General features: G+C 43.9%; 1 protein-coding gene across 1 annotated transcript; it reads left to right on the top strand.

Moving 5' to 3' along the window:
- The first annotated feature begins 577 nt into the window (after positions 1 to 577).
- NIPAL1 (NIPA like domain containing 1) lies at positions 578 to 23,752 on the top strand. Its single transcript, XM_075578600.1, has 6 exons — positions 578 to 744; positions 11,874 to 12,134; positions 16,001 to 16,057; positions 18,398 to 18,488; positions 21,555 to 21,715; positions 22,809 to 23,752. Exons 2-6 carry the CDS (start codon positions 11,930 to 11,932, stop codon positions 23,444 to 23,446), a joined length of 1,152 nt encoding a protein of 383 aa, XP_075434715.1. The 5' UTR covers positions 578 to 744; positions 11,874 to 11,929; the 3' UTR covers positions 23,447 to 23,752.
- Positions 23,753 to 25,526: the final 1,774 nt, after the last annotated feature.

Here is a 25,526-nt window from a genome sequence, read left to right as displayed (position 1 = left end):
AGACAAAGAAAAGTGACTTTCAAGCGCGCTCAACATGCCCCCAATGCCCCCCCCCCCCCACCCCGCTTGCGAAATAAACAGGACGCCCGGCGCTCATGCTTAGAGAGTTGGTGACGTCACCGCTCTCAAGCATGAGCGCGGTCAGCGCCAGCGGGGCCGCAGCCTTAGGTTTTAACTGAAAAACATTGAAAATACAAAATTAGTAACATAAATATATTGCCATAATGTAAAAATGTATAAACCCATGGGGGCTTCAGCCCCCCAGCACCCCTACTTCCAGCCCCCATGGTTGTATGAAAACAAAAAAATAAGGTCACATATAAATGATCAAATTCAAATTTGTGTCAATTTTTTTCATTGTTAAAACTTAAACAGATATATATTTTTTTAAATAAATTTTTTGCAACGATTTTACCAAAAATGAAACACCGAAAATCAGCATCCCTATTTTTAATACATTGCTGGCATGTGAGAATAATGCACCTGTGAAGTACAAACGGGATCTCCTGATCTTACTGTGACTTTAAGTGGGTGTTAACCTCACGCAGCTATTGACTAGACTGGGAAAGAAAGGGGAAGGTCTGCAGCGTTGGGCTGAAGTGTGAGAGTATGACAGCTCCCTCTGGCATCAAACTGATCCGAGTAAAAGGGGAGAAGGCGCAGAGGGGGTTTACATTACCTGGGATTGAGGTACAGGAGAGACGGGACCTGTCACTGTGCCTGCAGGAACACTCTGTAACCCAGGTTAGTGACACCCCTACTGAAGCAGCCTTTGTGTTAATTCGGTGCAGATCATTGAAAAGGGACATTTATGTTGTACTTTTTTCTTTGACACTTTTGCTCTGTGAATGCGCATTAGGCTTCATCTTCAGTTCATCTTTTTTCTTCACTTCTGTTTCTAAGGTTGTGAGCATCATGTTTGTTAAAAGAAAAAAGAAAAGCTGTGTGTGCTGTGCACGCGCATAGTAAGTGAAACTTCTTTGTCTTTTGTCACTGTTTTGTCACAGAAATTGTATTTGTAAGAATGATATTTTTAATGAAAAATAAAAAATACAATTTCAGTGCCAAAACGCAAAGAAGTTTGACTTAGAACACGTCTTTTAGCTATTTGCACTTCTATATTTATAGTAACTGGGAATTCCGTGTGTGTGTGTGTGTGTGTGTGTGTCTCTCTCTGCTGGGGACTGTCTGAGCTGTCCTTGTCCCTGAGTCCCCCGTCCCTGAGCCAGCCCACCTCCCTCCTCCGAGGTACGGGGAGGGGGTGTTCAGCATCCACAGGCCAGACCCACCGCTGTCCTCCTCCCCTGACCTGGAGTCAACCACCCTTCTCTCCTCCTCCCCCCCGGCCCCCCAGCAGAGGTAAGGACACGGCGGCGTGTGGGGGGAATGGCGCCGCTGCCAGCCGCTTCTGTGCATGCATGGCGTCTGTCAGCGGCGTCATCACAAGTGCGCATGCGGGGCATGGCAGCGGGCGTGTTGGGGGAACGGCGGCCGTTAGGAGCAGCGTCGGCGGCTATCGACGCCGCCGCATGTCAGTGCCCATGTGGGGGGAGCGGCGGCCATTACGTGACGTCATTTCCGTTTCGCATTTTCGTCTCCATCTCTCCAGTTTTGTCCCATCATGACTAGGTGCCACTAAAGAAGTTTCACTTCAAAAACAGGTCATTTCATATTGGCATCACCTGCTAAAGCAGGTATTTTAAACTTATGTTGTAGTTATTCATTACTATTTTTAGACAAATGTGGGACTATGGAAATACTGCAGTACAGGTTTGGCTGAACGCCACTGATGTAGGTAAGTTTTTAAAATGCAGACCGTGTCATATCCCTTAATCAGAGCGGAAATACAAGTAAATATAGTGGTATACTGATTTCTGACATTTGGTTTTCTTCAGATTAGGATCCCTGGTAACAGAAGCTGTGTATTTCACTCTGTTTTGTTATCCCACCTGTTTCTTTGCATAGTGGTGACACACAACTGCCATTTACATGGTTTCTGTGTTGCTGTGACACACGGTAACAAGTGACAGGTGAGCTCAGGCAATGAGTAAGATGACTGGGAAGGTGTGGTTTGGGTTGCGCACAGAAACTGCACAGAAACGGCTATGCTAATGTGGACACAATCCTGTTCTAGGCAGGGCAAGTCCAGGTGATTCATTGAAAGTGGTTGGAACAGTGTAATGGAAAATGCAACATGTTGGAAGGTATAGTGAGGTAATACAAATTGATCTGCATTGATGAGGACAGAGGCAACTCTTCGTTAAATGTCCGTTTAGCCCCCACCAGAGAGACGTGGCAGCAAAGGGGTTAATTACCTGGAACGCTGAATTGAGTGTAATTTGTCAAACAGACCAAATCCTAATATAAAAGAGCTATTAATTAACTGATTCCCATTTTATCACTGCTATGTTGGCACTGGTTTATCTTTGGGAATGCAGAACTTGGAAAGTTACTGGTGTGTGTGTGTATTCGATTTTTTTTTTTTTTTTTTAAGTATTGCATCACAGTTGGAAAGGGAAAGATTTATATAAAATTGGTGGCATACAGGCTAGATTGTAAAGTGTAATCCGTAATGGGTCCTCCTGTTTCTTGAAACTCTGAGAAGTGCATAACCGCTTTGGATCTTGCGATAGTCATTCAGCTCTTATCACATCTCCATACTGTTCGAAAAGGACTTCTCCCCCCCCTTCCCTTCTCCCCCCCCTTCCCTTCTCCCCCCCCCCTTCCCTTCTCCCTTCTCCCCCCCCCTTCCCTTCTCCCCCCCCCCTTCCCTTCTCCCCCCTCCCTTCTCCCCTCCTCCCCCCCCCTTCCCTTCTCCCCCCCCCCCCTTCTCCCTCCCCCCCCCTTCCCTTCTCCCCCCCCTCCTTCCCTTCTCCCCCCCCCTTCCCTTCTCCCCCCCCCCTTCCCTTCTCCCCCCCCCCTTCCCTTCTCCCCCCCCCCCTTCCCTCTCCCCCCCCCCTTCCCTTCTCCCCCCCCCCCCCTTCCCTTCTCCCCCCCCCTTCCCCTTCTCCCCCCCAAGAAGTTTTATTATGGCCATGCAGTCTGCAAAAATTGTATGGAAATCAGACAAATGTCATTTTAAACGAACATATACAGTCTGCTTTCCACGCTCGGGCTGTCCAGAATCTTCAATTTTAACGACTTATTAGTATTAAAACAATAATAACAAACATTAACATACATTTTAACAGTAGGTAAGGAGGACCCTGCCCCAAGGAGCTTACAATCTATAAGGAAGGGTAAGTGGAAACATAAGGTACAGGGCTATGAGAAGGTTGGTGTCTTTCGGATAACTGCTTGTTACTTGAAGGGGGCTGGGGGGAGAAGTGAGTGGGATTCTGAGGAGGTAGAGCTGTGAGAGCAGGTTAATGTGTGAAGATGGAAATGCTTCAATATACATCTGAAATACTTTACACAAGACCAATAACAGAGCAGCTGTAACAGCAGTAAACTGCTGATATCCCATGGCTGCCGCCTTTGCTGCGAATCGGGTGTTATCTCAGAGAGTCTGAGGTTAAAGGGATATCAGCTGCATAGCAAACAGACACCCAAAGCAGAGATGCATCAGGGGGGTTTGGGGAGGGGTGCTGATATTTCTAGGTCTTTTGAAGTTGTCTGTCTTTTCCTCATGATAAAGGAGCAATCCGAGCCGTTTTTGTTTTCTTTCATTTTTTTAATACAGCTTTGTAGCAAGGGGTCTCCTGAACTCCGTTCATTTCGGCTCCGGGGCCCCCTGCTTCCGAAGGGGGTGCCAGTTTAAAACCCCCGTTCAATTGAAAGTCGCACTGGATGACATTACGGCTTCCTATTGGCCCCCAGGAGCTTTGAAAAGCAGCCATACTGTAGTGAACTCTGGAGTGGCTACCGGGACACACTACGTAGGTAAGTATCTCCGGAAGCAGGGCGTCCCCAGAGTTGAAATTAATGGGGTTCAGCTCCGGAGACCCCCTGCTTCAATCCTGTACTAAAGAAAAGAAGACAGCTTGGATTGCCTCTTTAACCCTGTCCATGCTGACTTAGTGGAAAGGCGATCAGGACAGGCTTGTAATGTCTTCTGGCACCGAACCAGCGCCTCTAGCTTCAGTGGACTCTGCAAGTGCCAGAGGCAGTCCCCTTCTGAAGCACTCTTACACTCCACTCAAATACTGACTCCAGGCAGGTGTAACATAGAACAGGGGCTTTATTGTGCATCACTGCATCCGATGGTGTCAAAGCGTCTTTAGGGTCTCAGATGATCCCAGGCATCTGGATGGCGCTTGCTCATGAGTCTGGAGCCTTGATGATTCAAGCTAGTCAGCCCTGCGGCCTGACTGGCCTCTCCCACTCCCTGGAGGGGAGGAGGGGGAAATCACATCCTCTTCTTAGGAAGGAGGGGAACAGACTGATTTAAATTTGGCTCTTACCTTCTGAGGAACCAGAAGGGGCGGACTCGGGGTCTGTACCTATACCAGATATGCTGTTACCAGGCCATGAGTCACCACCACACTTCTGTCACTCAAAGGGAACATAAGGGGGTCAAAAGCCCCCAGGATTGCCTGTCACAGCCCTTGACTGCTAGGGACTTAAGTGACAGGGGGAAAAGAGAGGCAGGATGGACTTGCTACGTTACACCAGTAACAAAGTTCCCTTACCATGAAGGAAAACTGTGGGTACACTAATTCCCTAGTGAAAAATAATAATGCATACATACAGTAGCAGATTTCCCGTTATGCCCAGGCCTGGGGCGCCATACATTTCTGCCCCCATATACATTTGCCGCGCTCTCAAGCCTACAAGCCTAATGGGAATCCTAGGATAGCAGCGGTGCACAGCAAGTAGAGAAGGGGACCAGCAGAGTGTGGGTTAAAAATATATTTTATTGTGGCAACATGGTAACGGGGACAAACACTCTGACGCGTTTCGGACAAAAAGTGTCCTTTATCGAAGATAATGGGAATGCACTTACATGTGTCCTGCCGCCTCTTTGGTGCCGCCCTCCATCAACTTTGGCAACCCAGCGTCAAATGACGCTGCGGATGCCCCTGCGTGATGTCACATGGTGCCTCGTTGCCATGGCAATGTGACGTTGCAACGTTAAATGACGTAATGATGCTGTGACGCCGTGCGCTGTCACAAATTACGTCTGCGGCGTCATTTGGCGCTGGGATTCCAAAGGAGATGGAGGTCGGCACCAAGGAGGCGGCCGACACATTTAAGTGCCATGGGGCACATCTATTTTTGTCAGCCATAGACACTCATCACCTCTTCAGTGGAGAGTGAAGTTTAGACTGACACTGAGGTGTATTATAACTTTGTGCTAACTGGAGGATTGGTAAGGAGCTCCGACCCTGGTAGGAGGAATCTGTACCTTCTTCCAAACAGAAGAAATGAAAGCACTTATTGTATAATAAGGACAGATGCCATGCAAAAGCAGCAAGGCAGATCCACTGGTATTTGTGTAGGGAAAATAGGTTCTGGAACCCTAAAAGCAGCAGTTCAAGCAATATCCTACATGCATTTTTTTTCTTTTCGTTTCTTTTTTTTATCTATATAAATCATTTCTGTACTATAAGAAAATAATTGTAGCATTAAAAAAAAAAATCAGTTTTAAAGACATTTTCACTGTCTAATGCTGGAAGCATTTCCAAAGTGACAGCCCCCTTCCCCCTTCTGACAGAGTGACAGCCCCGCCCTCTCTCTAGCAGTGAACCAGTTGTATTTAGTGACTGTCAAACCAATCATATTCCAAGACTACATTGCCCAAAATGCTGTACAAGAACTGAATAAATAACCCTGAGCAAGCAATCGATTACACGGGAAAACGGATCTGCAGCTTAGCTAATCACTGTGTGCAGATTGTATTAATGCACATATTGAATGGGGGGAAAAATAAATAAATATATATACAGTATGGGTGGGTGGTTTTCTGGGTATGCACCTTGGCCCTAGCTGTGCTCAAAGCTGTGACCATGCAGCAAGCTTAAGCCTATAGGGAACCATGTTAAAAATGGTTTTTGAAGCAAAAAGTGGCACTGTGTGCTCATTTGCATGTCATTTCCCAGAATCCCTTGCTGCAGTGGAAGTGCTGTGTGCTGGGTGATAATGGGGAAAGGTGGGGTTGCAGACCTGCCTAAGACATGCAAATGAGCATACAGTTGTATTTACATTTGCATATTTGCTTTGCTGTGGAGGGTTTTTGTCACTTTTTTACTCACCATAACTTAACTCGGTACTATATATATATATATATATATATATATATATATATATATATATATATATATATATATAACGGCATCTATAATATATAACGGTAATGTGGTATATTTGTGCATCACCACAGTAAGCTCACCAAAACATAAGTCTCATTGAATGAATCCAGGAACAATAACATGATGACAAGAATGAACTTCCCAGGGTGAGAATAGGGACCTGGTGGTGCCCACACAGCTACACCAATATATGGCCTCCAATATACATTGATTCACCACTGGGGTATGGCATGAAACAGTCCAGCAATAGAAAGGTAACGACAGAGGGGCTAATGCCCTTTACCTGACTAGTTGTGTTCCAGATGAGTGGATTCCTCGGCGTGCAGTCCTTAGAAGAAGAATCCAGGTAGGTAGAAGAGAGAAGGAGCACAGCTCACAGCATCCAAAATGCAAAAATAAGGGCAACTCCAGACATGGGAAAAAATATATTAACCTTTAATAATCAGCTTGGCAATGGTATAGGATCACGCACCAATGCGTTTCATCCCGCAGGACTTTCTCAAGGTAACTTTCTCAATCACTTTCTCAAATCTCCTTGAGGAACCTAAGCCAGACCAGATGTTAGGAATAACACACCTGAATGTCCTTATTATGGGTGTTTGGTTTTCTGTAATACGTTCCTTGGCTGAGGTATATTAAGTAAAGGGTTAAGAAATACTACTTCTCTAAACATAGTGATGTGAAAAAGAAAGTACACCCTCTCTCAATTCTATGGTTTTACATATCAGGACATAATAACAATCATCTGTTACTTAGCAGGTCTTAAAATTAGGTAAATACAACCTCAGATGAACAACAACACATGACATATTACATGATTTATTAATCAAAAATAAAGCCAAAATGGAGAAGCCAAAGTATTCCTTATGATTGAATCGCTTGTAAAACCACCTTTAGCAGCAATAACTTGAAGTAATCGTTTTCTGTATGACTTTATCAGTCTCTCACATCGTTGTGGAGGAATTTTGGCCCACTCTTCTTTACAACGTTGCTTCAGTTCATTGAGGTTTGTGAGATTTGTTTATGCACAGCTCTCTTAAGGTCCAGCCACAGCATTTCAATCGAGTTGAGGTCTGGATTTTGACTGGGCCATTGCAACACCTTGATTATTTTCTTTTTCAGCCATTCTGTTGTAGATTTGCTGATGGGCTTGGGATCATTGTCCTGTTGCATGACCCAATTTCGGCCAAGCTTTAGCTGTCGGACAGATGGCCTCACATTTGACTCTAGAATACTTTGGTATACAGAGGAGTTCATGGTCAACTCAATGACTGCAAGGTTCCCAGGTCCTGTGGCTGCAAAACAAGCCCAAATCATCACCCCTCCACCACCGTGCTTGACAGTTGGTATGAGGTGTTTGTGCTGATATGCTGTATTTTGTTTTTTGACAAACGTGGCGCTGTGCATTATGGCCGAACATCTCCACTTTGGTCTTGTCTGTCCATAGGACATTGTTCCAGAAGTCTTGTGGTTTGTTCAGGTGCAACTTTGCAAACCTAAGCCTTGCTGCCATGTTCTTTTTAGAGAGAAGAGGCTTTCTCCTGGCAACCCTTCCAAACAAACCATACTTGTTCAGTCTTTTTCAAATTGTACTGTCATGAACTTTAACATTTAACATGTTAACTGAGGCCTGTAGAGTCTGAGATGTAACTCTTGGGTTTTTTGCAATTTCTCTGAGCATTGCACGGTTTAACCTTGGGATGAATTTGCTGGGACGTCCACTCCTGGGAAGATTGGCAACTGTCTTGAATGTTTTCCACTTTTGAATAATCTTTCTTACTGTAGAATGATGGACTTTAAGTTGTTTAGAAATGGCCTTATAACCCTTCCCAGATTGATGGGCAGCAACAATTGCTTCTCTCAGATCATTGCTGATGTCTTTCCTCCTTGGCATTGTGTGAACACACACCTGAATGCTCCAGACCAGCAAAATGCTAAAACTTTGGCTTTAATAGAGGTGGTCACACTTGCTGATCAATTAATCAAGGGCATTTGATTAGCAGCACCTGTCTGCTATTTGGCATCTTAATTCCTATGGAAGCAGTAAGGGTGTACTTCGTTTTTACACATGGCTTCTCCATTCTGGCTTGATTTTTGTTAAATCATGACACGGTGTAATATGTCATGTGTTGTTGTTTATCTGAGGTTGTATTTACCTAATTTTAAGACCTGCTAAGGAACAGATGATTGTTATTATGTCCTGATATGTAAAACCATAGAATTCAAAGAGGGTGGACTTTCTTTTTCACACAACTATGTATGAAAAATGTAAAAAAAAAATGCCTGAATGATTTCATTGTCCAAACATTCCAGGTCACCAGAGCTGGGAAGATTTTAATGATAGTCTTAGTATCTGTCATGTTTGTATGAATATTTTCATGTTTGGGTGTGGCTGAATTGGCTCAGTGTCTGCGTCCTCTCCTGTCTCTGCACTTCTTCTACTTAAAGGAACAGTCCTCACAGCTTTTTTAATAGATTTGATGCAGGGGGTCTCCAGAAGAGAACTGCGTTTGATTTCAGCTCCGGGATCCCCCTGCTTCCAGAGATACCTGAAATAGGGGATCTGCGAAGGCTGCAATTGAGCTCTGTTTGTATCAGCTAGTGTGTGTGTGTGTGTGTGTGTGTGTTTGTGTGTGTACGTAATAAATCCACTCCCTTGAGAAAAGTCTTGTCTGTAGGACTGAAATGTCGATGTGTGTGCCATTTACCTGCAATATATCTTGAAATTGGATTAATTTGTGTGCTGTCTCATTCTTTTTGGAAAGTCTACTGAAAAAGGTCTGCCCGGTAAGGATACTTTATCGTATTATTACGGGACAAGCACCAATCATAACTATGATACACGTGAGTGCCATCTGCCAACATTGACGTATGTATGTATGTATATGTAGCCAGGGCTCGTTTATGGCTACCAGTCTGCCTCCTCCTGGCAATAAGTCCTGGTAAGAACAGACATGCCAGGAGTAATCATGGGTTTTCCCCACCTCCTGCAGCTTAAGTGAGTCACAGGGGAGGCGGAGCCTGGGGTGTACCTGATTCGATAGGTGACAGCGCCTCCACCTGTACGGGATCCTAAGTATGTGGGATAACCCCGTGCAGGAACATATATGAATAATATACAGCAATGTAGTAGAACATATATGAATAATATACAGCAATGTAGTAAAACAATAGTACTTTACTATCAGCATATAAACTGGCATAACCATGGACAACACTTATATCATAAACATTTCTAATAAACACTAATGAGGTACAGCTACATGCCAAGCCTCGCACAGCCGTAACCTTCCCCCACCGTGTTCCCAACACCGTGTCCTCTGAGTCCCGCATCCAACCCCATGTGTGAGACAGCGCTGCCCACTTGACTAGGTGTAAGGTTGGTGCACTTGGTGTAGTTATGTACCTGCCGGGTGCTCCAGCACCCGCGCGCGCCGACAGAAGAACAGACAGGATCCACTGATCCTGCGATGAATTCGTCCACGGTGCCTCCGCGTGGGGTGGTATCCGGTTGGAGTGTCCCACACTGTAGAGAGTCTCTATGTAATTCGTGGTGGTCTGCTCCCAGAGCACAGGCCGCAACTACTGCGCAGCGTTCAACTGTGTGCCCGTCACTAGTGAAGCTAGAAGAGGCAGTGCCTGTCCAACCTCAAACTACACAAGGGAGTCGGGGCCTAGCTGGGGCTTAAGGGAGTCTCTGGCCTAGTGCAGGGGTCACTGGCTCCCTGCACATACACACCCTACCCTTATGCTGTCCCAGCTCCGAGGAGCGCGCCAAATGTATCAATCCGCTGAGCAGGAGACTCTGGAAGCCCTATTGGCTCTCGTGAGTCACATGGTGCCTCCCTAAGACTCATGGGAATTGTAGTCCCTGCTAAACGCCTCCTACAATTAGCTGCCACTTCGTGTGTTTACACCTCACATGTGCGAACTTCCGCTCCAATCCCAACATGGCTGCCGGACTAGGGATCTATCTGCGCATGTGCAACTCGCTGCGCATGATCAGCATGGCGGCGCCCAGCAGCGGCATGCTCGCCCGACATCAAACTCCCTGCAACGGAGGTAAAAGTGGAAAACAGGGACTAGAGGGAACCTGGTGTTTTTATTAGGAAATCAGTTGGCAGTGCAAGTCTCTGTTATCGAGACACTGCTCTGCCCAAAGAACCGTGGTAGGGTAGACGTAATAAATCCACCCTCCTTCACACACATGAAAAAAAAAAGTATGCTTTGAAAAGTGGAAATATATAATCAATAATAACCATATTATCAGTTCATCTGAGGTTTATACTGTAACTTTGATCGTTGTTTTCCTGGTATTTAGGGAACTAATGTGCCGCACACTACTAGTTCAAACCACACAAACGTTCTCAAACAATGGTATACAACAAGACTAAAAGGTAACAGGAGGATGACAGTTACTCTCCACAATAGTTACTCACCTTAATAGTACCCTAGGGATCACTAGGAGTGTTTAGTCACCGCATTCAAGGGGCTAACTAACCACGTTTTAACCCCACAGGTTCTTAGGTCCCACACTATCAGGCTAACGGCTGTATACTACTGCAAGTAAGGACATTCGGAAACATAACGGAGCCAATTGTGGCAATATACTGCAACAGTGTATCACTGTTCGGCACACACTACTGTGATTTAACCACAGATGAGCACAGTTCATTCTGGTATTTAATGTCCTTTTAATATTCGCGCTTGATCGACGAGGCAACAACTGAGGTTGGCACACTTGCAACCTTCACACAATTTGGTTGTATTACCCTGGTATACCACTATAACACTTCATTTTATTTTTCTTTCAGAGACAATATACTAGTTTTCATCTCTGATTTAAATCATTTTTGACTAGCAATTTGCTGCATCATTTTCATCCATTTGCGTCGATTTTCAAATATTTTTTTTTCAATATAATGTGAGAATGATGCAGCATTCAATCACATAGACAACAGGTCCATTATGATTTATCCAGGTAAAAGCTTAACACACTCATCTGTTTAAACTGGTTCCTCAGACCATTTCTTAAGGGCTGTATATAAAAAAACTATTAAAGCACAACGTTTTGGGGTGTAGATGAACCCTTCTTCTTCAAAAAAAAATATATATATATATGGTGGACTTAACTCCAGTGCTCAAGCCCTGCCAACAGGTCAGGTTTTCAGGATATCCCTGCTTCAGCACAGGTGACTCAAACAGAGGCTCAGTCTTCCACTGCGCCTCTGATTGAGCAACCTGTGCTGAAGCTGGGATATCATGAATACCTGACCTGTTTGGCGGGGCTTAAGGCTTGGAATTGGGAACCCCAAAATAGGGTATTATTTCTACCACAAAGCACTGTGCTTTAATAGTCTGCTATGTACTTAATAAATGGTCTGAGGCGCCTGTTTAAATGGACAAGTGTGTTTTATCCTTTACCAGGGTATAGATTTCACTAGTAATGGTTTGTGGGGGATCCCGTCACAAATATACTCAGCGTCACCAAATACTGTACATCTTTCAGATATACTCTTTGTTCAGAAATACTGGAAGTGCAGGGCAAGTACTTTTTTCTTTTTGGATCCATTGCGATGAAATATCTGATGTATATTGTGTATTTTTTGTTTCCCTCTGTAGGAGCGGCATTATCGTTGATTTGTCCTTCCAACATTTCGCACGCATTGAGCCAGAAAATGAACATGTCAGAACTTCCACCATCTTTTATCCCTTATTCAAGAAATGCCAGTGGACAGGACAATGGAACATCTTTCGGAAGCAAATACAATCTCTACATAGGGCTAGCACTGGCAGCATCTTCCAGTCTTTTCATTGGCTCGAGTTTCATAATGAAAAAAAAAGGACTCTTGCGATTGGCTGAAAAAGGAGTCACCAGAGCTGGTAAGAAATAAAATAATGTTTTGTTCATGAAAAGTTTAAAAGTACAATGTTTAAACTAGGGGGGGGGGGCTAATAAAACTTTAAACTAGTCCTGTAATGTGCGAATTCTATTTTACAGTGCTATTGCCAAGAGGGTTGCAGTAAAAGATTAGTTCAAACCTCTTCAATCAGCCTCCGATGTGGGATATAAGAATAGTTGTTTTAATTTAATGGTAACGAGGTACTAAGTCAGATTGGGCACCCTGAACTTGAGAGTACCCTCCCTGGCAAGCGCAATACAAAGAAAATAATGCCCGAAGACTTATATTTATACCCTATATTTGAGACCTTCATACATTACTCGTACGTCACCACTTATACGTTAGGTCACCTTTGTCTTGTGTCTTCAGCTATCACCATATTATTATTTTTACCTAATTTATCTGTATCAGCTTTTGATTGTGAGAAGGGTAGAGGGAAGTTTGGTACACGTGACGCAGGAGTTTTAAAAAATCAGAACGATAACCGCACCCCCTTCAAAAGTAGGTATCTCTGGAAGCAGGGTGGTCTCCGGAGCCAAAATGAATGGGGTTCAGCTCCGGAGACCCCCCCCCCCCTGCTTGGGAGAGAGATCTCCAGGACCGCCAACAGAAATTGTGGGGCCCAGGACAAACATTTTAAGCTGGACCCCCCCCCCCCCCGTGTCGGCGGTATTGCGAGCCCCCCCCCCCCCCCATTTCATACCTCACGAGCCCCCTCTCTTTCCCCCCTCTTCCCATTTAATTCTCTCCCTTCCATCTCACCCTCATTCACTCTCCCGCCTCGCATGTATTTCTCTCCCGTGTCTCACTCTTACTCCCTCTTTTTTTCAATCACCCCCTTTCTCCTCTTCCTCCATCAAGTCAATTACCCCACGCTCACTCATTCCCTCCCCCTCACACAATTCCCCCCACAAGATATATACCAAAAAACTTCCAACCCCCAAATACATACAAAAAAAATCCCCACCCCCCAAATATATACAACCTCACCCACCCCCCCAAATGCATACAAAAAACCCACCTACAATATATATATATATATATATATATATATATATATATATATATATATATATATATATATATATATATATATATATATATATATATATATATATATATATATATATATATATACACACAAATATAGCTGTATGCTCATCTGCATGTCTTAGGCAGGTCTGCAACCCCGCCTTTCCCCATTATCACCCAGCATACAGCACTTCCACTGCAGCAAGGGATTCTGGGAAATGACATGCAAATGAGCACACAGTGTCACTTTTTGCCTCAATAACCATTTTTAACATGGTTGCTCAAAGCTGTGACCATGCAGCAAGCTTAAGCCTATAGGGAACCATGTTAAAAATGGTTATTGAGGCAAAAAGTGACACTGTGTGCTCATTTGCATGTCATTTCCCAGAATCCCTTGCTGCAGTGGAAATGCTGTATGCTGGGTGATAATGGGGAAAGGCTGGGTTGCAGACCTGCCTAAGACATGCAGATGAGCATACAGCTATATTTGCATATTTGCTTTCCTGTGGAGGGTTTTTGTCACTTTTTTTACTCACCATAACTTAACTCAGTATATATATATATATATATAGAGAAGAAGTGACCTAGGCGCAAATAAGCCAGGAAAGAAACAAAGAGAAAAATATCATAGGGCAGTATGTCTGTTACTTTCAGAGTTAAGGTGGTAAAATATACACTTACACTTAATCAGCCAAATATAAGCCTTTAATCCACCACTGGGATTCAGGAACACTGCTGCTGGGATTTCTTTGCTGTTTGCATGGATCTCAGACTCTCCACGTGTGCTGCTTGCTTCAGGGGTCACCTTTTCATCTGCAGCTGCGTGTCTATATATATATATCTCAAAAAATAAATAGACGATACCGTTCTGTGGTGTATATATAATGAAAAAGAAGCGCAAACTTCATAGCGCGTGACTGTATAAAAAATATGGCAAATTTATTAAAACAATGATCCCAAGGAAATGCACTTACAGGATCCTCGTTGCAGCATACAGCTAATGCCTCAGGCGTCCCAGCTCCTCTCAGTGCTTCACAGGCACTTCTTGTGCGTATAGTAGAGCCCCAGTAGCGAGGGATTCAGCTGGCTGCAGCTGCAGGGAAGTGCAAGGCACCTCTCTCCAGTCCGATTGCGAAGACGTCACCACTTTATTTTTGGCTTTCTTTTTGTTAAATCATGACACGGTGTAATATGTCGTGTGTTGTTGTTCATCTGAGGTTGTATTTACCTAATTTTTAGATCTGCTAAGGAACAGATGATTGTTATTATGTCCTGATATGTAAAACCATAGGATACAAAGAGGGTGTACTTTCTTTTTCACACAACTGTACATATCTGGACACGCTCGATGTCATTAACTCCACCCCCTGATATAATGCGTCTCCCAGGTGGATCCACATGGCTTTTGTGCACCTTGGGGAGATGGTAGAAGACTGGTATGCGTTGATTGGGGATGTAAAGATATTTAAATTCGTCCCTGGTCAAGATGCCATTGGCCATCGCTTCCCTGAGCAGGGAACATAACTCCGATTGAAAAATTAGTGTAGGGTCATCGGAAAGCACCTTATATGAATTGAGATCAGAAAGTAATCTAGCCGCTTCCAACAAATAGTCAACACGATTCTGAAGGACTATGCTCCCTTCCTTGTCTGCCTGTCGTATTACAATGTTATCGATTTTACTCTTTTAAGGCTTGGATTTCACCTGTGCTGAGATTGTTCTTCATAATGATGTATCTGTACATAATTTCTCGAAGTCACTTAAGACAAGGGTGTAAAATGTATCGATGTAACCCCCTTTTACACTGATAGGGATAGAAATGTGACTTCGGTTTAAATGAAGTATGAACAATACCTGCAGGTGTAGTGTCTACAAGTTGTCTACAGTGGCGCTCCATATCCGTTAAGAGTGTAGGGTTGTGCCAACAGTGAGGGAAAGTGGAAGAATGCAAAAAAGTGACCGTTGCGCTCACCACCATTTCCACTACCATATACCAGAATGCACCTTCCGGAGCCTAGAATGTGCTTTATGAAATAGCACTGCTTAATGAATATGGGCCTATATCTTTAATATACTGTATCGCGTATCAATGAAATGTCAGCCCATTCAGTGCTGCAGGGTCATAAAACTCCTTGCATTAAAGTGCACGTCTAAGGCCCCGGACACACTTACCGCTGGCGTGCTGAGGCGCGCTGAGGCTCAGGGAAAGCAGGTGCTTTCCCTGGCCTTGCGGTTGCTTACCACAAGCGCTCTCAGCAGCCGTCAGGGGGCGGTCCGGGGCGGGCGCGTCACTGGCCGGGGGCGGGCCAGTGACGTCACGGAGCTGGTTCGCCTTCATTGGGCGAACTGCTCACGTGACCGGCCTGTCTCGTTGGCAAGGGGGGAATTTTAAATTCCCCCAAGACCTGCGCTTCCGCAAGCGCGCGGAAGCGCAGGTGAGCCCCTACTAAAGCCGCTCTAATTGCGGCTGTAGGGGCTCAGTGCTGAGCGGGAGCGCGCGTCAGCACGCTTCCGCAAGCACGCAGCAAACATGTCCAGGGCCTAATGAAGGACACACAAAGAGTTTTGACATTGGATCTTGGCAATTATGTGCCAAGTAATTCTCCCCACATGTATTCGTGACGACGCTGAAAAACTGATAAGTGTTGCTATTGAACCTGTTGATTTTGTTTTAAATGTTAATGTTTAACCCATTTGCAGTCCGAGTGGCCTGAATACCTTTTAAATGCATGTCGATAGGAACCTTTTAAAAATGTGGCCAGTATGTAAACAAGAATCTGTTACTGAACTCATTGTAAAAATGTTGTTTTTCAGGACAGGGTGGATTCTCCTATCTGAAGGAATGGCTGTGGTGGGCAGGATTACTCTCAAGTAAGTATCTCCTGCAGGTATATAAAAGTTTCAGGTGGGTCACAATGCAAATTCGTTTGGGCATGTCCAATGTAATTGTTTCCTTTTTAGCATGAAGATGCTTTGCACTGTGCAGCAATCCAAGATATATATATATGTATCTATTAATCTAATCTATCGAATCTATCGAATCGATCTAATCTATCTAGCTAATCTATTTTATCTATCTATCTAATCTAGCTAATCTATCTAATCTATCTGCTAATCTATCTAATCCACCCTTGAAACTGTGACTCCAGAGCTGAACCCCATTCATTTCCGTTCTTGGTACACCCTGCTTCCGGAGATACTTGCCTCCGTAGGGGGTGCCGGTTGCCGCTGCGCTTGACTAGCGAGGGATAATGTAATGGCCGCTTTCCAAAGCTCACGTGCCCTGTGGGCCAATAGGAAGCCGTGACATCACCTGTTGAGGCTTCCTATTGGCCCACGTGACGCGGGAGCCTTAATCAGAAAAATACCCGCACCCCGTTCAGAGGTAAGTATCTCTGGAGAAAGGGGGTCCCTAAAGCTGAAATGAATGGGGGTCAGCTTCGGAGACCACCTGCTTCAATCCTATGTTTTTTTTAAAGAGTGTAAGAGATGTGTTCAGAGGTATGCTAAATGAAGACTGTTTTTAGGGTGAAATTAATATAAGGCTTTACAGTATTTCCTGTTCCTTTAAATAACAGCAAACAAAAATATACATAAAACAACAAACACCTATCCCTGTGTAAGGACTAACTCACTCCCCAGTCTCTATCTGTAAGACTGGGGAGAAACGCCCCTTACCAGTATACCCCCCACACCCCAAAGTCTCAGCGGTACCTTTAAAGCTGGTGGCCCTTCAGGCCAGTGGTGTGCAGGTGTCTTGGTGTGTTGAAGGGTCCAGACTCTGGCAGGTAACTGGGTCCTGTATCCAGGAAAAGAGGTCTGGTCACCTTCTGTCTTGTTTTCAATGTCCAGTCCTTCTGTGCACTCAAGATCTCTTTCCTCTTGTCAGCACCCTTGTGTACTGAGAAAAATCTCTTTCCGGTGTCTCACATGACACTCTTTCACGGAGCTCTCATTAGGCAGGTGGAGTCTGGTGAATTGGCTGGCTGCACTTAACCAGCTCCCTGCTGGATTTAGAGGCAGCTTCTTCAACAGGGATAAGTCCCTGTTACAAAGAGGAATAGATTCTCCCGCTTGGATTACTCACTTTAACATTGCTTTAACATTGCATTCATATCTGGGTCATAATTGAGATGCAGTTATAGCGAGTGATTGTCCTGCCCAGAACTAGAACATGCATGCTTTGTTTTAAAGGAGCAATCCATGCAATAAATAATAAATAATAATAAATTCGGTGCTCAAAGTGGGGGGCGCGAGATTTTTCTGCGGTGGTGCGGCGTTGCACGGGCCCCGCGCTCTTCCCCCACGCTCTTCCCCCAAGGCATTTAAATTAAATGCCGGGGGATTGTCACGTGAGGCACCCACAACTCTAAATGTACCTTGTCTCTGTCAGCGTCAGGACTCGTGTCCATGGTAACGCAGCGTCAAATGACACCGCGTAGTCCTGTGACGTGACGTCGCACGCGTCCAATGACATCGCGGGTAACGTGACATCACATGACCCGGCAACGTCATTTGTTGTCGCGCGAGGTAAGGGAGGGGGGCGCAGCAAAAAGTTTGCGCGCCCCTGCATTAGATAATAGTTACTACTGTACCCCTCCCTGCCCAGCTGTAAGTGAGTTTACAACGTGTGTGTCCTGTGGCTACTCAGGGTGCATTCCCTTCATCCAGGGTGATGGTCCGCACAGGCTGGGCACACATGCTGATGGTACAGATGGGCACCAGGTGTTTTGTAGTTTATAATAAGAAGCCTTTATTTGACAAAGCATTCCGGTTACAGCTTCTTCCTCACCTGCTAAAGCACCCGGGCCTAGCAAATATGGGCCTTTTCCAGCAAAAATTGGATAACAAACCTAGCAACTCCACAGTTGACTACAACACACCTGCATATGACCTGTTGTCTTGTGACATTTTGTAGCAGCCAGCAGACCATTGTTCCCTTTATCCAGCTACATAGTGTTCTGATATGAGTATATAGAAACAAGTTCCAAATATCGGTGCTATATCGGTGCTCGATAAAAGAACCATATAATTCAAATAAAGTCCTGAGTAATGAGGTTTTATCTGGCGTTCCCTTCATATATGCCGTGACTAAAGTTTATTTTTAACCTCATCTTTTGGTGTTGGCCCCAATCTTTTTACAGCTGTGCTCCGCCTCAATCTCCCAGATTACTTTCCCCTAATGTTCTGATATGTATTATCTCCATTCAGTGGGAGGAGGAGAAGCTGCCAACTTCGCTGCCTATGCTTTTGCCCCAGCAACTCTGGTTACCCCCTTAGGTGCACTGAGTGTTCTTATATGGTAAGTAGAAGGAAAATGAATGAAGTGGGAAAAAAATTCAAATTATAAATCATGATTATTATTTTTCATTCTGTCTAAAATTCTGACTTAATAGAGCTGAGGGTGTTCCTCACTGACGCATGTTATTTTAACCAAGTGTAAAATGTTATTTCAATAATAATAGTTAATTCGGATAGTTGTGTTATTACTAGAAACTGCTCGGGGGAGAGGGGAAAGTGATTTATTATAGTGTGGCAGCCCTCACTGCACAGTATTGGCCATTCAACTGCTCGTTGGTAAATAGCACAATTGGTCCCGGTTACTTTTTATTGGACAAACATGTCGTGCGTGGGTCGGAGGGCTCTCCACCACTGTTACACTACGGGCACTGCTTTGGTCATGTACTGCGGTGTCCCAGCACCATAGGAATAACACTGTGGGGGGGTCCCATTCGGAAGCCTGGGCCCCCCACTGTGCGATCGCGGCAGACTCTCTGGCACCGCCCACTTCTGCTTCTTTGTTGTAAGAGTCACTGTCACTGCCACAGTCAAAGAAACAAAAATGGGCGGTGCCAGAGGGAGTCTGCCGCGATCGCACAATGGGGGTCCATGCTTCCGAATGGGCCCCCCCACCGCGTTAATCCTATGGTGTGTGTGTGTGTGTGTGTGTGTGTGTGTGTGTGTGTGTGTGTGTGTGTGTGATATATATATATATATATATATATATAGTGTGTGTATATATATATATATATATATATATATATATATAATATAATTTTTTTTAATTTTTTTTAATTAAGATATCGAGTTTTAATGAGTACAGCGAAATGTGCATAATTATCATGTACCATTCATTAGAATACAGAACATGTTTTCACCTTGTTACTATGTAACCTTACACCTATTCTGCGTGGTAATGGACAAATCACTTTACGGATCTGTACCTCTGTTTGCCAACATATAATTAGGGGAATAGCGTAATGTATTTGTTTCCACACACAAAATCCTGCTCGGACCCCACCACAGGGGTGGCTATCTGAATTCCGCGGAAGGGTTTGAAAGGTGATTAATAATACAAATATTATTACTACGTGTACGTTATGCATGTATCATTTTGTTTATATAGTACCGCAGTTTATGCAGCGCTTTACAAAAGGACAATATATATGGTAAATAAAGTACAAACCCTGGGGATAAGCGCAACAGGTACATTACAACACAAGGCAAAGGTACGCCCCTCCTCGAGGAGCTTACAATCTAAGTGGTATGTTAGGAGGCTTACTGAAACGGTAAGAGTAAAAATGCATTATTAAAAGTGCAGTTAGGAAGGTAAAGCGCATCTGGAGTCAGTAGTAGAGGCGCAGGTAGTGTAATGAAATGCTTTCAAGAGGTGACTTTTTATCCGGGCTTTGAATGCGGAAAGTGACGGTGCTTGACGAATGTTGGGTGGAAGAGCGTTTCATACTGTAGGTAGGGAGAAGTTGGTAAGAAAGGTTTGGGATGGAGAGGACTGTAGCGGTAAAAGGTCCAAAGATGAGACAACCTTGAGCTGAGTTGAAGAGGCGAGTAGGTTTTTAACGTGAAATCGGAGTTGAGATATATTGAGGTGCAGAGAAGTGTGGAGCCATAAAGGACAGGAGGAGAATTTTGTAGTTTTATACCGAGATTAATAGGAAGCCAGCAGAGAGAATTCCAGATGTCAGAAGGAGATACACGCCTAGAAGAGCAGAGACGATTGAAGAAGAAGCCTTTTGAATGGATTGCATTCGTGTTGTAGTGGTTGTGGGAAGGGGGGCATCTTAGCAATGTTGTAAAGGAAGAAATGGGAAGATTTAGTAACAGCGTTTTTATATGTGGTGAGAAGGGAAGGGAGGGGCCGAATGTAACCCCTAGGCCGCGCTTATAGTGCTGGCAACGCGACCGATGACGGCACCCGTCGCCACTGGCGAAAGTTGTAATTTGATTTTTAGCGACGTCGCTGGCGACCAGGCCAGTAACGTCACTAAAAGGGGCGGGCCGCGCAATTTGATTGATTTAGAGACAGTCACGTGTGGCGACTGTCTCTAAAAAATCTAATTTACCCAGCTTCAAAATGTTTGGGCGCGACGTCGCCGTCTCGCTTACTATAAGCGCTTGCGACAGAGTCCATGAATTTGTCTCGGAGCGACGTTGCGTCGCCATGGCAAGGCACTATAAGCGCAGCCCTAGGCAGTGTGCTTGTGAGGCTGGGTGGTTAGTAATGTTATTGACTGAAAGGGAGAAGGGAACACTGGGGAAAGTTTTGGAAGGTATGAGGATGTCTTAGCCATTTTTAAACTTAAGGTGACACAGGGCTAAACAGGCAGAAGACTGAAGGGCACTCTGTCATTTTTAACTGGATTGTAGGTGTAAGGTCAATTGTAAATAAATGATAGTGTCATCAGCGTAGATACAACAGCTGTATCCACAGGAGAAAACCATTTTGTTAAAAAAAAAAAAAAAAACCTCAGACACCAATGCACCAGACAAACTCTATAAGAATGACAGGCCAGTTTTTTTTGTCACTGGTCTGCCCTAGGGTTGCCAGGTGTACAGTATTGAACCGGGCTGTTCTGTATTTGGACACTGTCCAGTAAAAAGTTACAGGTAATACCGGACATGTATATGTCTGGTATTACCTCTCTGGACATACAATAGTGACCTGACTGGCTTGTGGGGCCGTGGGATTTCCCTGAGCAGGGAGAGAGCAGGGCTGTTGCTAGGGGGCTGGGCAGCTTCCTCCATCCTGATTGGCTGCTGCTGGGTAATGCAGCCAATCAGGAGGAGGTGTCAGGAGCCTGGGGGTGGGGCAAAGCAGAGGAGGAAACAGCATGGAGCGGAGAGAGGTGAAATGGGTGTGTGTGTGTCTAGCGCGTTGCACCTTTCACCATTGTGTGCAGTATTTTTGGAGAAGCCACCTGGCAAACCTATCTGTCATAAAAATATTATTGCGTCTACACGAAGCATTAGCCATTTTGCTGAGTAGCACAACTCTACAGCAGTGCAGGGGTATTTTTTTTACTATATGAGGTATCTTGGCTAATTGAAGTTTCGGTCTTTGTTTAAACAGTGCAGTGCTGTCATCCTATTTCCTAAATGAGAAGCTGAACATCCATGGAAAGCTGGGGTGTCTGCTGTGTATTTTGGGCTCCACTATGATGGTCATTCATGCTCCTCAGGAGGAGGAAGTCACCTCCCTACGTGACATGGAGATGAAATTAAGAGATCCAGGTTAGTAGTTTTTGAATAATAATAAAAAAGGTCAATATAAATCAGATTTACTGATAATCCAGATATTCTCAAAAGAATGCTGCACACCCTGGGAAATGGATAATGCCTCTCCTGTTCACTCTCCTTTGGCACCTGACAAAATCCGTTCCAAAACATTTTGCCCTTTCTTTTGTGTGTGGATTTTGCCAAAACAAAAGTTCTTGTTCTGCCTGATTGTTGGCAGTATATTTTATAGTACCTGCATCCTGTTGAGAATATTTTGAGTTACTATGTTGTGGGATCCTGGACAGTGATCACATGGGATGTTTTTGCCACACAATTTAACACATGGGTATGGCTACTGATGTAGTTACGGCTCCAAATCTACAGTTGCGCTATATCTGTAAACTGTAACTCTTTTCAAAGTTTGTGTACAGACCTTAGCTCCCTACTAATTTACTTTATTAGCAGTATGTCATTTTTTTGGCAGTATGTCATGTACACCAGGGCCCCGCTCATACGGCGGGTTCCGTTCCAGGCCGCGCTGTAAAGTGGAATTCGCCGTAAAGCGGGGCCCTACTGTAGTGTATTGTACCTTTTGAAAACAGAGATGCAGAGCTGCAAACCGACTGTTTCGCTGACAAATGGCATCTGACAAGAAGTTGCGCACGCACTAAAACTGTTGTGTAGTGACAGCCGGATACTTTGCTACTGTGCACGTCATGCCGAAAAGCGCCGGAAAAACGGAACAAACGCTGAAACTAATGAATATGGGTATACATTGGGAAACGCTGTAGGAGCGGAATGCCATAAAGCGGGGCCCTACTGTACTGTATATGCAAGAAAGGCAATACCCCCTCTCTCACTATCTCTGTCTTAATGAGCTACAGAATGGCCGTTGTTTTTGCATATAAGTAGCTTTTTGAACATGTGTTAATCTCAGGGGAAATGACTTTCGTTACTGATTTTAGTTAACGTGACATTATGAGCCATGATTTAACTGTGGTTTGTGCATCTACCCTAAAGATTCCTCTTCCCTTCCGATGAATTACTAATGATTTGTGATCCGATTGTACTGTATGTGTGATCTTATTTTTGTATTCTCTTCCAACAGGTTTCATTATTTTTGCTGCAGTTGTAATTGTGGTCTCCTTGGTGCTTATTTTTGTTGTCGCTCCAAAGAAAGGTCAAACCAATATTCTTGTGTACATAGCCATATGTTCTGTCATTGGAGCCTTCTCTGTGTCATCTGTCAAGGGACTGGGAATTGCCATCAATGAATTTATAGAGAGAAGACCTGTTTACAAGGACCCACTCTTCTTCATCTTGTTGGTCACCCTCATTCTTTCTGTGGGTATACAGATCAATTATCTCAACAAAGCGCTGGATGTGTTCAATACGTCTTTAGTGACTCCTATTTATTATGTGTTCTTTACTACTATGGTGGTTACCTGTTCTGTGATCTTGTTCAAAGAATGGAACAGCATGGACATAAGTGATGTGATTGGGACGTTGAGTGGATTCCTGACCATTATCATTGGCATTTTCTTACTGCATTCTTTTAAGAACACCAATGTAACCTGGAGCCAGATAACTCTGAGTGTAAAGAAAGAAAAACAAACACTCCTCGATGGGCAGGAAGATCAGCACCGCTTACTTGAGAACATAGAACATTCTCTATTGGTGTTTGAGGATGACAATCCAATCTTCAGTAGAGCAAATCAACACAAAAACATGCATCTTGATGGCTGATCACTTCCTAAGTTGGTTGTGTATTCCATTTCTTTACTGTTCAAGTTATTGTATCAAAATTCTCTGCGGTTTCCTCCTGGACTTCAAACTAAGATGTGTATATAAGTATTGTATATAAAAAATTATACTCTGGTGCCATATACCATAAGTGGAGAGGTGCTGTGGATGCCACATGCTTCATATGGAGATCCTGTTGAACTAGACCTGTAGTAAGGCAAAACAGGTGCAATTCTGGAGCAAAACAATTGCACCAGATACTGTATATCAAAGAAAACTAATATATTGATTGTAATTGGATTTTTTGTATATATATATATCGATATATCTATGTATATATATATATCTATCTATATATATATATATATATATATATATATATATATATATATATATATATATATATATATATATATATATATTATATAGATAGATAGATAGATAGATAGATATAGCTCCATGTTTTTGCCCCAGAATTATACCACTTTGGACTTGATGCGTATACTGGATGTATTTACAACTTTAGATACGATACATGATAATGTTACAGATGAGTGACAGAAACTGTCTTGGTAATACACTGCAAAGTTATACTGTACTAACATTTTTTTTATTATGAAAAGTCCTTCAGAACCTGGAGATGCGTACGTCACATGGCTTAAAATGCCCTTTCACTACAAACTCGGCCCAACTCCATGAATTGTTCACTTTGTTGCATCTCATTGGAATTCTGATGATGTACAGTACACTCGTTCAAGGTTCTCTTAGCCATATTGTTAGTGAAGAAGTGCAGATTCATTGTACAGTAGCTTGGGAAATCTTTTAGGGCAGGGGTGGCCAACTCCAGTCCTCAAGGGCAACCAACAGGTCCGATTTTACAGATATCCCTGCTTCAGCACAGGTGGCTCAGTCATTGGCTAAGCCACTGATTGATCCATCTGTGCTGAAGCAGGGATATCCTTAAACCTGGCCTGTTGGCGGCCCTTGAGTTGGCCACTCCTGTTTGAGAGGATGTACAGGAGAGTTTTTGATAGATGTAAGCGCAGAGTTTTTTTAAAATCTCGGTTCACTTGCAGAAGATGTTTGTGAGCATTCAAACGCTATACAGGATGGCAGAACGGATTAGATGGAACACGCTTTGCAAGGAGGCCCATGTGGTACTCAATGGTACTTCTATTTTTTTATATGAACCATACCCTGCAATTCTTTTTTAAATCTTCTTTTTTTTAATTTATTTTTTTAAAGACTACATGCTTATTCGTATTTCACGTGAACCTAGAATATCTAATAATGTCTACACAAGGGGTGGCCAACTCAGTCATGAAGGATCATCAGCAGGTCAGGTTTTAAGGATATCCCTCCTTCAGCACAGGTGGCTCAATTAGTGACTTAGGGGCCTATGCAGAGAGCAGCGAATTTTAAAATTGGCGAATTTATTAAAAAGTAGCTTTTTTGGAGAGTTTTAATCTCCATATGCAGAAAAGTGCGAATTCTGCTATGTTTAACATGGATGCGTGTGGCGAGTTTAAATTGGCGAGATGCGCGCTTCAGAAATGTGTTAAAACAAATTCGCGCCTTTTTTTTCCCTTTGCAATGGCCGCGAGCGGCAGTTTTTTTTGGCGAGGCAAAACGGAGACAATCGCGCCATTTTATTGGCGCGAACAGCCGCTAGATGCCGTTCGCGCCTCTCTGCATACGGATATTTTTAAAACTGGCGAGATTGAGGTTCTCGCCAGCCGCGAGGCGAGTTTTACAAATAGAAAAGAAAAATTGGCGCGTTTTTCGGAACTCGCCATTTTCTGCTGCTTTCTGCGCGATTTTCTCCAAAAAATGGCGAATTTCGAAATAGCGCTGCTCTCTGCATAGGCCCCTTAGTCGTTGATTGAGCCACCTGTGCTGAAGCATGGATATCCTTAAAGCCTGACCTGTTGGTGGATCTTGAGGACTGGAGTTGGTCACTCCTGGTCTACACTGTTCGTCCTTTTTGATGGGGGTTTACACAGTGTAATCCCCTTTTTCTCATGCCAAACATACTACTTGAGTGGAAGATTGTAATATTCCGCCATAGCAAAGGGTGTAATAT

Source organism: Ascaphus truei, chromosome 1 (genome assembly GCF_040206685.1).
Source record: "Ascaphus truei isolate aAscTru1 chromosome 1, aAscTru1.hap1, whole genome shotgun sequence".
NCBI classification, from domain to species: Eukaryota; Metazoa; Chordata; class Amphibia; order Anura; family Ascaphidae; genus Ascaphus; species Ascaphus truei.
Note: the sequence above shows the minus strand (reverse complement) of the source record. Positions and strands in the feature narration are given on the sequence as shown.

Excerpts from the sequence above, each read along its gene's own strand:
- NIPAL1 (XM_075578600.1), top strand. The coding sequence starts at position 11,930 with ATGAACATGTCAGAACTTCCACCATCTTTTATCCCTTATTCAAGAAAT. Across the intron at positions 12,135-16,000 it reads AAAAGGAGTCACCAGAGCTG|GACAGGGTGGATTCTCCTAT; the intron begins GTAAGAAATAAA and ends GTTGTTTTTCAG. Across the intron at positions 16,058-18,397 it reads GTGGGCAGGATTACTCTCAA|TGGGAGGAGGAGAAGCTGCC; the intron begins GTAAGTATCTCC and ends ATCTCCATTCAG.